The 13,255-nt window shown below is 39.4% G+C and overlaps 1 protein-coding gene across 8 annotated transcripts in view; it reads right to left on the reverse strand.

The window, feature by feature from the left end:
- The window catches only part of LOC116716135 (dedicator of cytokinesis protein 9-like), a 47,620-nt gene that overhangs the window by 10,603 nt on the left and 23,762 nt on the right, over positions 1-13,255 (reverse strand). For 7 of the 8 annotated variants that reach the window (XM_032556997.1, XM_032556996.1, XM_032556993.1 and 4 more), the window contains exons 8-36: positions 13,066-13,240; positions 12,713-12,768; positions 11,929-12,003; positions 11,713-11,853; positions 10,914-11,222; positions 10,756-10,838; positions 9,978-10,100; positions 9,787-9,866; positions 9,501-9,688; positions 8,861-8,926; positions 8,486-8,578; positions 8,262-8,373; positions 8,040-8,161; positions 6,406-6,492; positions 6,191-6,280; positions 5,951-6,066; positions 5,739-5,808; positions 5,523-5,648; positions 4,712-4,783; positions 4,471-4,617; positions 4,285-4,368; positions 4,089-4,200; positions 3,820-3,998; positions 3,004-3,111; positions 2,793-2,904; positions 2,574-2,704; positions 1,140-1,254; positions 587-653; positions 375-422 (exon numbers count right to left, since the gene is read on the reverse strand). In XM_032556997.1, the coding sequence (XP_032412888.1) occupies positions 375-422; positions 587-653; positions 1,140-1,254; positions 2,574-2,704; positions 2,793-2,904; positions 3,004-3,111; positions 3,820-3,998; positions 4,089-4,200; positions 4,285-4,368; positions 4,471-4,617; positions 4,712-4,783; positions 5,523-5,648; positions 5,739-5,808; positions 5,951-6,066; positions 6,191-6,280; positions 6,406-6,492; positions 8,040-8,161; positions 8,262-8,373; positions 8,486-8,578; positions 8,861-8,926; positions 9,501-9,688; positions 9,787-9,866; positions 9,978-10,100; positions 10,756-10,838; positions 10,914-11,222; positions 11,713-11,853; positions 11,929-12,003; positions 12,713-12,768; positions 13,066-13,240 (3,287 nt within the window). Of the gene's footprint in view, positions 1-374; positions 423-586; positions 654-1,139; positions 1,724-2,573; positions 2,705-2,792; positions 2,905-3,003; positions 3,112-3,819; positions 3,999-4,088; positions 4,201-4,284; positions 4,369-4,470; positions 4,618-4,711; positions 4,784-5,522; positions 5,649-5,738; positions 5,809-5,950; positions 6,067-6,190; positions 6,281-6,405; positions 6,493-8,039; positions 8,162-8,261; positions 8,374-8,485; positions 8,579-8,860; positions 8,927-9,500; positions 9,689-9,786; positions 9,867-9,977; positions 10,101-10,755; positions 10,839-10,913; positions 11,223-11,712; positions 11,854-11,928; positions 12,004-12,712; positions 12,769-13,065; positions 13,241-13,255 lie in introns of those variants that run through there. The other variant, XM_032556994.1, reaches the window with a different exon arrangement.

Consider the following 13,255-nt stretch of genomic DNA (forward strand, 5'->3'; position numbering starts at 1 on the left):
AAATCACTCATCCATTTACAGATGTCTCTATAATTTGAGTGTTTTGACATGTGAAACAAACAAACAAAAAAAAAGAGCAGCGGACAAAATACAGCCGATATTAAAGTGTGGAAAATCACCATCATGCACTTAAACTAGCACAGAGAGAATGAAGGAATAAAGCTCTTACCCGTGCAGGAGGGGCCAAGGGCCACAAACATATTCACAAAACAACTTGGCAGCAGTGTTAAAGATAAAAGATAAAGCCAAGAACTAAAGATTAAAACCTTCTGAGCAGTTAGACGTGTGTGTGTGTGTGTTATTGCACAGATTAAAACCATTTTATTTTATTTCAAGAATTAAATCAATAAACTATGTGATCAGACAGACTTTACCTAGCAATGAATCTTTTCCCCATGTATCTGAACTGATGGAGGCAGATTCTGCAGGACAAAAATACAAACAAATAACTTAGCAGCAAAGAAAACACATTTTAGGGAACATCATGCTGTGTCTCTTGAACCAGACTGCGGTGAACTCGGTGAAATCGTTATATAGAGTTTCTTTTCACCGCCTCCCCATTGAGGCAGTCAATGCTAGTACTTACTCTATTAGAGTAAAGAAGTCCATTAACTCTGATGGAGTTGCTTTGTTCCAATATGCAAACAGGGCTTCTACAGGTGGCGGAAAGGAAAAATAAACCAGCAAGAAAGCATTAATATGCTGCATAAAACATGCTGTTTAATACAGAGGCTTGCAAAGTGTTGGAACCTCTTGAACTCGTTCTCATTTTGACACCTAAAAACAACATATTTCAATGTAATCATTAGCTAGATCTGCCCCAACATTCCCAGTAATACTTGTTAAAATCCATCTTTCCCTTAACATCAATGTCAAATAAGGAAATTTATCCCCCTTACTTTGCAGACGTTTTATGTTTTTATTTATTTAAGAACCTAAAAATGGCAATGAAATTTTTTTTGTTGTCTAGGGGCCAAGTTGAAAACTTATCTTTTCCCATTTATTTTTACTCTAAGGTATTTTGCAGAAGTGAATTGCGTGATCTATTACATAAAATACACTGAAGTTTGTGGTTTGAATATGATAAAAAAGAACAAGTTCAAGGCACTGAGTAATCCAAGTCCAACCTGCAGTCCTACCTTCTGACATGCTCTTGAGGATGTGCAGAAAGCACATGAGCAGGTTTCCGATCTCGTCCCGGTCCAGTTTGTCGCAACGCAGCACGGTACTGCCCACTGCTGACACACACTGGCTCTGATGTAAACAGCAAGAGAATCAATGTTGGTATAAGTTGGCAAAGTAGAGGCAAAAAGCCCAAGCAGAGCACTCAAAAGAAAACCCCAAACAAGAGTCAGAGAAGTCCACTCAGTTGACGCTACAACAGCAAAGAAGTGGAAACACTTCAAATAAAGGGTTTATAATGAGCCGATGGAGAGCCACCCAAAGTCACACTGAGTACTTGTACTGGTCCGTTTTCCCAATGTCCTCCGTCCGGTCCAGAGTCTGCAGCTGCTTTCTGAATCTCAGAGTCTCTGTCCAGCAGCAGGTCAGGCAGAGGCACAGTGAGCAGAGAGAAGTCCATAGTGACCCGCTTGGTAGTACGGTTCAGAGGCGGAGCACACTCCTCTGGGTCCAGGGGAAGGGGGGGCACATTGACAGAGTGCCTTCTGGGAAATCTCTCAATGTGTTGGAGTTGGGAGGTCAAAGAGTGCCTGTGTGACCTCTTTAAGGAAGGGGTGGCAATAATGTAGAAATGAAAGAAATGAGTCAAAACACATTGGGTGGGTAACTTTAACACATAAAACTAAACAGACTACCCCACACTGTAGGACGCAGTGCACAGATGCTTACTAGTAAAAATACTCTTAATTATTTTGTAGATTTTGTCACATTACAATCATAAATATTAGGATTATATGTGAGAAACAAGCACAAAGTGTTTTGCAGAATCACAGAACAGGATTTATGATTAGGTGACTTTACACACAAGTGGTGTCTATTTATTATAGCGCTCAGTTAACCTGAAACCCTTTACCCTTTACTCTGATAAAGGGTAAAGGGTTGATTTTTCCAGCCTTTTACCCTTTATCAGAGTAAAGGGCTGGAAAACACAAATGTACTTCACAGATTTTAGAGTTTTAGATGTAAAAAAGAAAAAAAAAGAGTTGGAAAACAACATTTTTCCTTCCGTCTCTCAAGTTATGCCCTACTTTATATTATAAATGTAATCGAATACATTGAAATTTGTAGACTCAGCTTGACAAAATGTGAAAAGTTTAAATAAGTAAAAATACTTTTTTTTGAAGTATACTTGTATCTGTTTCTTTTTTCTTTTCTGGGAACACAGAAGCTATTTTGATTTTCTTTCATAAAGGGGAGTAATAATATAACATGATGTAAAGGTCAAAAAAGTTGATTGCTCCTTGAACCGATTTGAATTTCTGGTCCTTTTTAGCATCCTTTATGGTGAGTAACTGTTGCCATTGGATAGTAATTGACATATTGGAGTAGGCTTTTCAAATGCCAAACATGTGACGCCTTAAATAATAGATAAGAGCTTAATCTAGACGCACCTTCTCCAAAGAGTTGGTCTTGTCACTGCTCTTGTCCAGAAGGCTGTTTGCAGAGTCGGTGGAGGCCAGAGAGCCTCTGGAGTCTGCGTGGTGAACCGAGCTCACGTTAGGAGTGGAGCTGTGAGGAGAGGCTAATGAAGGAAAATAGGATATATTAGCGCTCTCAGTGATGTTTTAGCTGGAGAATCGTTTGAAGCAAGGCAGCGAGGAGTCGGTCACCTGTCCCAGAAATGACCCCAAACACATCTTTGTGGAGCGCGTTTTCTATGCAGCTTCCAGGTTTTTGGGGAGTCACCATGGAGTTTGGAACAAGGGAGTCTTCCCTCATGTTCTGACAAGGAAAACAAAAACCAAAAAAAACACAACCACCACCAAAGAGTGAGAAAGATCATCTGCAATTTGGATTCCCACCACCAGGTGGCAGGCTTACATTGTGGTTGCTGAGGGGAGCTGAGTCCTTGATGTCAAGCCTGTAGACGTTTTCCTGAAGAAGGCCAAACAGCGGGAGGTAGAGCGTGGCGAGTCTGGCTTGGTGACTCTGAAATAAAACAAAAAAAGATTTTACTAATAAATTTATTTTAGAAGTTAAAATCTCTAAAACTATTTCTGTTTTAAATAAGGTAAAGAAGTTACTAAACAAAAAGGCTTTGTATATTTTCTATTATTTACTGATTGGGGGATTATATAGACACCCAATATTTATACAGTCAAACTTATTGAAACTGTTCTAAAATTCATGTGCAAAGCACATAAACCTTTTTTTTTTACTATACAATATTCTAAACAGATTTGTAAAAAGAAAAAGCAAATACAACTTAAAAGGAACAGAAATTTTAAAAAAAATTTGATTCAAAACGACGACAATGAAAAAATGAGTTTGAGTTAAAGGTGGCAGTTTATGGAATAATCTAAATCTCTTTCTGCATTCAAAAGAAATTAGAAAATTGTCACAATGAAGTCATATGGCATTTGATTTTTGTGTGTATTTGAAAAATGTCATTAACAGTTTTCCAATTTTCTTTTTATGTGAATAGAGGGTAGATATTATATGTTTATACTTCTTTTTGCTCCTTTTCGTTCATGATTTCTTGAAGTTGTTACATGAACTATTCACTTTAATTATTGAGTGAAAAATGAAAATGAATAAATAAAAATAAAAAATGGAAGTAAGGAGTCAGACTGTGTAGGTATTTTGTAACGTCAGATACACAATCAGAAAGCTAAAACAGCAACTAGCATTGCTTACCTTAGCAGCGTAGCGGTCGTCAAATGTGTGTTTGATCATGAGTCCCTTGAGCACCTGAACGGCGATCTGGCGGATGTCTCTGGGCTCCTGGAGGGCCCCGCCCACCTCCCGCAGCAGCAAGCCCACCAGGAAGTGGTTTCGGCAGAAGTCGTCGGTCAGGGAGTAGTCCAGCTGCAGATCTGCAGCAAAGCACAAATCAAGAGATGGAACTTTTTGTTAATTATGAAACAAAAGGCAATAAAAAAAAGGAGGTTTATAGACGTGGTCACCTTGAAATCTCTGTATTCTGCCTTTGCCAAACGGCATGGGAAGGTTCAGAGGGATGTAGTGCTCGTGGTTGCAAACCACCCGCAGGAACTCAAACTTAAACTCAAACAGAGTCTGGAAGAGACATAAGATAAGCAACTTTTTATGGCAAACGATTAATCTTAGAAAGAAATCTTTGTGTTTAAAAAAGAAAAACACCTTTGGGTCTCCAGGCACGAAGCAGTTCATGTAGTTATTGATCTGCTTGAATACAAATCCTCTGTCCATGAAGGTGAAGCAGTGCTGGATGCAAAGTAGACAGTGAGTCACATTTTATCTTCCTAAAAGCTTCCCTAGTTGTTAAACATAAACTTTCCCTGCAGAGCAGAAGGGAGGAGGGCCAACCTTAATGAAAAGTGCCAGGCTGTGGTTGGCGTTGCGAGAAGCGTCAAGGTTATCCTTGTATTTCTGGGTGATGTGCGGCATCAACATGTTGACCAGAGTTTCCACGGCGTGGTAGAAGGACGCGGAAAAACGCTGGTTCCTCGAGAGCTGGGAACAGGAAACAGGGGGAGAAGGAGGACGGGCGTTAGGCTCGCATGGGATTACCTCAGGAAGAGAAGGAAATAGAAAATAAAACACATACTTTGACTTTACCGCTCTCCGTGAGGTAGTAAGCCATCGATTTTACCAGAGCTTCAAAGAAGTACCATGAGTGCTGCAACACAGAACAAAAACGTCAGTGGAAGGAAAAGAAAAGTTAGAAGTGGGATCTGGTTTAACTTACCAGATAAACACTGAAGTATGAGAGTGAACATTTTGATTAGCTATAGGTATACCATGTTGCTCACCACAGTTTCTTAATATGCAAACACCTGGTTTCTTTAACAGTTTAGTTGTGACAAACTCTATATGAGTTTATCACATTAAAACTCATTTGTGAAGACATTTGTACTTTCTTGTTATTGTTGTTCCCAGATAAATTGCTCTTAAAGATAATAATAATTGTAGAGTGTTCTACATCCAAAGCACAAAGTTAACTTTTGCCCACATTTACACTCAGAAAAGTAATTCAGCTGGAGAAACAAGAACATTAGAGACTGAAAAGAAATTTGGGGATTCTGAAGAAATAGTAACAAGTCTTCGACATAAAGTGAAACTTGATGCCTGGAACGTGCTGAAAACATCAGATAAAGTGAGGGAGTTTCACTTAAAGTGAAAAAGTTTAGATTTGTAAAAATCAGTACAAACTAAATAAGAACTAATTCCTTCCATCCAACCATCCAAGTACTGTATTTCCATCTGCAACTTAGTCCTGGTAACGTTAAGAGTGATTTTGCCCCTTTATAGTGTAAACCTTTGCATACAAATAGCATTTTTTCAGGTAAATTTGGTGAATTTGTGTTTAGTCCTACCTCTGTATTTGTACAGCAGAGTAATAAGCACGTTCAGGTTACCTTTAGCAACTTGTTGCTTGTTAAAAAGTCAGTGGATGGCTTGAGAATGGCCGTCATGGCTTTAGCCAGCTCTTCGTGAACCGTTCTTAGACAGATGGATGAGTAAGGCTCTGGCTTAAACACAAACTGAAAGGAGAAAAATATCACTAGTATATGTTAGTTGTTCCAGGAACACACTGAATATCATTGTCAAGTGATATGATAACAAAACTTCACCTTGACGAAAGATCTTAGGTAATGCTCAAGTCCCTCCTCATGGCACTGCGCCACCACATGAACCATTACCCTGAAGAAAAGCAGAGGAGAAAAAGGGCAAAAGAAATCACATTTCTGTTATTTCAGTGTGACAGCAGGTCTTGAAAAACACAAAGAGTGTGCCAAATGTCCAATGAAAAGAAGAAACATGGCATTTAGGAGAAAATATCTACCTGGTAACGTTGATGGCCACATCCTCATGTGTTGCTCTGGTGAGGATGCAGAACAGCTGGTTGAGGATTGTGGGCAGGAAGTTGACCATCACATGTCCCTCCATTGCATGAAGACTCTAAAAAAGATGGGGAAAAAATCCAATAATATTTGCAAATCTTAGCTTTTGAAAAGAAATGGTTACTAAATGAACTGAACTCTTGTTTGCTTTGGGTATTTAAGGGTAATGGAGCTCATAATACCTTCAGGTATTTAATCAGCTCTCCCTCTGAGGCTTGCTCTGACATGTCCATGCTTTGACAGTGTTGGAAGAAGTTGTGCAGATGCTGATCCTGGTGAAAACATGGGATGCGATAAATAATTTAACTGAAGAGACGGAATCATTGTTCTCAATCCAGAAAACCCCATAAAAAGACGCAGCAGGTCCTTAGATTGAGCATGAAGGAAGTGTGTTTACCTGAGTGTAAACCGTAGATACAAGATGGGTGGAGAGTGTGAACAGCGGTTTGCCTCCATCTACCCATTTAATCTCGGAGCCAGATTGCTGCAGTGATAAATGCGTATGAATTATTGTGCTGCATACTGATCAATGCAAAAGTGACTCTGAATATGAAAGCTGTATCCCCACATGGGATACTGCTTTCATATTTCATAAAAACAAAAACAGCTCAATATTAACATTATTTCAATTTTATGATGTTATAATTTCATACTACATTTTTTGAATTTACATAACTTTTCCTCTTCTTTTTCCTTTTTCTCATTCGCTAAATAATTTTGGATCTAGACTTTGGTTAGATTAGAGATTCAAGCCTTTAAAGACATAAATTGCAAAAGTGATCAAACAGATTTTTATGTGCAGTCATTAAAGTTTAAATCTTTTTAACTACTTATTCAATATGGTAAATAATAGATAAGTTAATGAATGCTACAGTTGCCTGTTAAGCTTTTTTTTTTTTTAAAGTGGCACGAGCAGTAGACTGGAAGAAGAATTTATATTTATTTCAGTGAAGTCAACATAATTGTATGTATGATGGCCACATCCATCATACATGAACTGAACTGGTTCATGTATGAACCAAGTCAACATAATTGTATGTTGACTTCACTGAACTCAACATTTCAGTGAAGTGTTGAAAAATGAAAACAGCACACATTTTCATTTTCTTATATTTTTGAATACACAATGGCAAATGTAACAGTTTATTTTATAGCTTCAGTTGTTTGTCTTCTTAATTCATTAGAAAACTCACAATCTTAGAGAATAATAATAATAAAAAGATTTTTACAAAGCAAATTAGAAGAAAACAAGAGGAATATAGGAAACCCTGAACCGTATAATAAGTTTTGATTTTGTTTACTCATCTGCGCTTTGATAATTGCATTTATTTATTCATTTAGTTATTTTGAACTAGTAAGAGTTGATGATGCCGTTTGCTTTTAGAGGTTTAGACAGAATAGTTCCTACTACATTTGGAAAATTTAAACTAAATGCATTTATCAATATTTATTTTCTTCTTTTCCTTGTTTGCTATTTTTAGGCGACTGAATCTTGAACATTGTTGTTTCTCTATAGCCGGGCAGCAACAGCTGTGTTTCTGTTTTACACCAGGAGATTAAATTGAAATGCTAAAGAATCAGATGCATATCAAGGCGATGCTGGTACATTATTTGCCTAAAGCGGTGCATCGTCTTTCACTACTGAAGCATGAGGGACAAAACTGTGATGGGGTTTTACTGTACAGCGGAGATTAGAATATGGCTGTAATTAAAATCATAATAAAGAAATCTCCATCAAACACTTCAGAGGCCTGTGTTATAGATTAAAGCTAAGCAGATTTCTGGGGCGTTTGGTGTAAAAGCCTGCGGGGCCTGCATAAGGTCCCAATCCAATCTCAGCTAACAAGATTTCTGTCTTTTAACCTTGAGACGCTAAATGAAATGACAACGGTTCGGTTGTGTTATCATATTTGAGGCTTGAATACAAATAAATTTGCAGAAAATTCAAGAGTCAAACGTCTATTCATATCCAGACCCTCACGTGGCCTTTCGCACGCCAATCTAAAAATCTAATTTCTTAACTGTTGTCACCTTGCTAGCGCCATCCTGGGAGCTGAGGTAGCCAGCAGGTAGATTTGCAGCGACAGGAAGCTGCTGTTCGTTCATGATGACCCTGCCGCCGTCCTTCAGGAGCGGCAGCCAAGCTGAACCCACTGAACACAGTAAATAAAAAAAGATGTAGCTGTGTGTTTGTTACAGTTTACACAGAAATGAACATATATAAGATATGCCCAGGGGTATTTAGCAGCCTACCAGGAGTCTCTACTACATCCTTCTTCTTGCTATTGTTGTCACAGCTGACGTGATAGAAGCTGAAGAGAAGGTGATGTTTCTCATGCAGCTGAGTCGGCAGCTCTATTTTAATCTGTAGGCAGAAATATAAAGAGATTCATTCTTCCTCTGATTTATTGACGATTCAATCTTCGAATAAGCCTTTACATAAACTAACTCTAATGAGGAACAGCAAGCAGGAATACCTCGTCGTAGAACTCGGGGTTATGCTGGTGGTGGAGAACGGCTGCGTAAGCCTGTTTGGTGAACAGAGGTCCTCCGGGTCGGCCGTAGATGCACTGCAGCAAAGACGGATGTAAGAGATGAAAGAGTGAACAAATATGTAAGCGTTTTGCACCTTTAGACCTTTCTAGGCTCTCTTTCACCTGCTCTCACAAAGCATAATGTCGTCTGCAAACATTGTAATCCATGAGGGATTGTCCAATATGTAGCTATATATAAGTTAAAGATTTTTTACTATTTTTCTGCTCAAGAGTTTGGGGGGAGTTTTGGGGGTTTTTTCAACCTAGAGCACTCAAACAGATATAATGAGAAGAGCATAGTGTTTTGTGTAAATGTACCTTCAGTTGCTGGGCTTCGTCCTCATCAGAGTCCTTAAATTCAACACATACAGCAATGTTCCTTGCCTGCAAATGGGTGACAAAAACACAAAAATACAAATTAAAATCAGGAGATAAACATGGAGAGTGTAAATTTGTGTGTGTACAAACACTTCAAGTAGATTTCCGAGAGTTGCCTTATTAAATATCTTTGGCTTCCTGTAACCAGCTGACCTATTTGGAAAAAAAACATTCAAAAACCCACTCCTCTGTTTTAATATATTAATCAAAAGCTGACGCTTGGCATGCAGATAATTCTCTCCGGCTCTGCAGCTGGCCTAAATGAGCTGGAGGCCGTTGCCAGTCGCCTCATGGGCTGAACAGGAGCACAAAGTGATGATTATAAGAGAATGCCTGCCAAATAGAGGAATTGCTTTCCAAATAGGATAGCTTATATGCTTTGGACCTACAGTTCATGTTGCAGATAAGCTCTGGCTATTCAAAACAACAAATTAAAAGAATGTATGCATTTTTTCTTTTGTTATGTAAAAAACAACAACACAAGCTTGGGGATAAACGTGAATGAAAAGACAATAAAACATTATTTTGGTTATGGTAATGCACTGTAACTACATGCCATCACTACCTTTTCTATACGCACCTTTGCAAACGATTTTTGTCCGTCATACTTGAGGTGTTTCGGGTAAACATACAGGTGGTTTTTATATATAGTGAATGGTTGGGCGCACTTAGCAATACACGGCACAAACTCCTCCACCTCCAGGAGAGCGCTGCCTGAACCATTTTGTTCAAAGTTTCTTACAGGGATGTATGAGGTAGTGACACAGTCTGCAAGCAGCAAGGTTAGAGGGATACTTATTAACTTCTAGTCATTTAAATAGATGATTAGAAGAAGTTCTGAGAAAATTAAATAAATAAAGGTTTACTGGGTACGTCCGGTGCGACGTTATCAATAGTAACATCTAAGTTCCCCAACAGCACAGGGAGTTTGGCCATTTTTTCTGGTCTGCAGGGAAAACAGAGGAAGAAGAACTTATTAGAAAAATACCAAAGCACATTTGGAGGACAGGAAAAAGAATAATAACAACAACAACAAAACTCCCTGAACACAACATACTTTCTGAAGTCAGTGAGGAGCTTGAACATGTCCTCGTCAGACAGCTTGCTGCTGTCCTGTCTGTAAAGAGCTGAGAAGCGAGCGTTTTTCTCCAGAGTTCCTGATGCATCCTTGAATACCGGCCTGCAGAGGAAAAAAACGTAAGAACCTGAATATATGGGATAGCTAGGCGTAACACATTTATACAACTTTATGTTAGATTTGCATGCCAATATGACAGACAACACAAACAGAAAATAGACTTGGTGTTTAAAGGCTTTTTATTTTTACTTTTAAGTGAAGGGTTTTATCTACCTTTTTCAAAATATTTTATTGTAATAATACTCAGTTGGCACCTTGCCGACAATTTACTCCATGTTTGTGATGAAGTAGATGTCTGGCAAAAATAGTGTTTTCAAATGCACAATATGAATGATTTTTTTCAGAATATCGATCTTTACTATAGTTTCTGTCTCTATTGTTTGTATTTCAAACCAGAATTTTAGATCCCTTTAAGATTATATTATATTTATTCTATATATAGCTGGCGGAGAAAGTCGGCCCAACCAGGACTCTTCCCTTTTGTTCTGGGAGAATCTGAACTGACTTTATCTGAAAGTCTGTGAACTTTTCCAGTTCCCATCGTTTCTCCCGCTCACAAACCCTTTCCATCAGAATTACTATTCTATTACTATGTGAAATAGGTGGAACATATCTGGAGTTTTAATGTCGGTACCCTCAGTGCACAACCACCTGTCCATCTACACCACATCGAGTCTATCGTAAGCCAACTTCGCACCTTGCAGCCCAGGCAAACGGCATCCTGTACTGTCCCAGTCTGCTGCAGGCTGTCTTGGTGTTCTTCAACACCTTTTGAGCCACCTAAACAAGAATGTATTTATTTAATGTGATTATCTACTAATACAAGAAGGTGAATATCTCTGCTTGTGTACTCACTTTGGTGGAGTCTGAGCTCTTCATGTAAGGTTCGGTGCAGTGGGTGATGCCCCCTTGGAGGACCTTCTCAATTCTGGCAACCAAGAAGATCTCTGGGTGGGGGCAAGTTACAGAGAAGACCCCCTGTGTGGGGTAGTGAGGAGCCAGGCCAAGGGGACCATCGCCGATGATTTCCGAATTGGACCCGTTGCCTTGACCACATGTCATTTGGCGAACCAAAGGGTGGTTGAGATCCACGCGGAAGTCGGCGGAGATCTTTCTGCTGTTCTGGACATCGAACAGGGACAGGACCACGTAGAACGGTTCAACCTGTGGAGAAAGAAGAAACACAGGAAGGAGAGGAGATGAAATGTTTTGTAAAGGCCAAGAGAAGGAGTGAAATATCAAAGAAGACAACAGATGTTCCTCCTCCCAAATGTACTTCACAGTTTTCGTCCGGCCCAAATGGATCTTATTGTTTACGCTTTCCACCATCGTTCCCATTACACAAGGCTCTTTATCTGAGGTTCGTGCAGCCTTGTGCTAAGAGCTTTCACGGCTAAGCATCTTGTGTAAGGAAGAGTTCTCCTTTCACTAAAAGTGACGTCAGGAAACCACATTTAGTGCTAATGCTTCATGTGAAGCCCTGGCTGGGAGTCAGGATACCAACCCATCAATATGAGCTTTAACAATCAACCATCCAAATGGGCCATGTGAACAATTTAAAACTCCCTGGCATTTGCGTAAATGCCGGGGAGCACTTCAGACTCAAGTGAACTTTCTGCTCAACAACAAATGCATCCGAAGCTCTCAAGCATACGTTAGTGGTGGGCCCCTCTTCGTTTTCTGTGACGCAGCCCTGCAGGTTGAATGACAGGTTGTGACAGCTGACCAGGACTCTCTTCCCGAACTTCTCTTCAAACGGACGCACATCTGGTTCGATGCCAGAAAAGTCCAGTTTCTGTGACAAACCGTAGTTGTTGTTGTTAGAAGGCTTCAATCTTGTCACAATACTTATAACCCAGAACGTCCTCACCTGAGTGTCTGGATCCAGAGTAAACAGCTTTAGGCGAGCTTCACTTCTCATTCTGGATTCAATATCTCTGGCAGTCTGGTAGAAATCAAATGAAATGTTTTAAAAAACGGCTGTTACCTGGGCAGGATATAGAATAAGTCGGAAAGCACTTGAATCTGGTATCTGGTGAGAGCTGTAAAGCAATACAAGTACAGTGACCTTTCTGTACATTTGTAATCAGATCTCTGGGAGGTCATTGGGTTTTTATTTCCCAAAAATTTTGAAAATGATGTATCCTTTTCTCTCCCCTTTTCACCATGTTATCTTGGTCTAACACATAAAATCCCAACAAAATGCACCACTGTTGCTTGTTGTGACCTAAAAACTTGTGCAAAAGTTCAAGAGGTGTGAATACTTTTGATTAAGAAACCAAAACAAAATGCTGAAATGCAAGTATAAAGGTAACAGCAGCGAATAACAAATCTATCTGGGATCATCAATGTTGTTTATTTTTAAAGAAAACAAATAGGTCTAAGTGATTGTTTTTAGAATGCCACTCCCTCGGAGGAGAAGTATTCCACTTGGAGAAGCAAACACATTTATCCAGATGTGCGCAGAATGGCCACCAAGTGGAAAATGTGGCTCCAGGAAACACAGACATTTGACTAATTAGCTCAAAGCTTCGATTACAAATAACCAGGAGACTTTCTGCACATCAAGTCCTACTGGGGCTCACAAGCAGTAACAGATTTGATTTGTTGGGTGACATGAATGAAGGTGTAGCTTAAAAAGATAAACAGGTTACCTGAAAGTTGTCTTGAAAGCTTCCAGAGGAAAGCTCTGCTTTTCCATGCTCCTCATCTGTTAGAGAGATCAGCATGAGTTTTGTTAGCTGTAGATGTTATAGCAGAACCAGAATGAAGTGTTGTTTTTTTTTTTTTTTTGCCTTTCTGGAAACACCAAAAGAAAAACATTTAGGTTAAGAAGCTATGGATGATTTTCAAAGTCTAACATTACTCCTTGGGGGGGAAACTTAAAAATAAAACCATGCAAAAAGCTTTAAAATCCCACAAGATATTTGGAACAAATGCACTAGAAACAGTGTGAAATAGGCAGGGGAAAAAAACAAAAATTGTTGAGGAGATCAGAAAAAAATACCATCATTCAGATCGCCGTTCCTTTTCTCCTGCATGGCCTGTTCGAAGCTGCTGTGAAGAATCTTGTTCAGGATGCTAATCCACTCCTCCATTTCTGCTTCGCTGTCGGCAGCCAGCAGGAACGTGGTCTTATCCTGCATCTTCAGCTCAAACGCAAACCGACGCACTTTGCTATTCTGAAAGAACGCGCA

Source organism: Xiphophorus hellerii, chromosome 24 (genome assembly GCF_003331165.1).
Source record: "Xiphophorus hellerii strain 12219 chromosome 24, Xiphophorus_hellerii-4.1, whole genome shotgun sequence".
Lineage (NCBI taxonomy): Eukaryota > Metazoa > Chordata > Actinopteri > Cyprinodontiformes > Poeciliidae > Xiphophorus > Xiphophorus hellerii.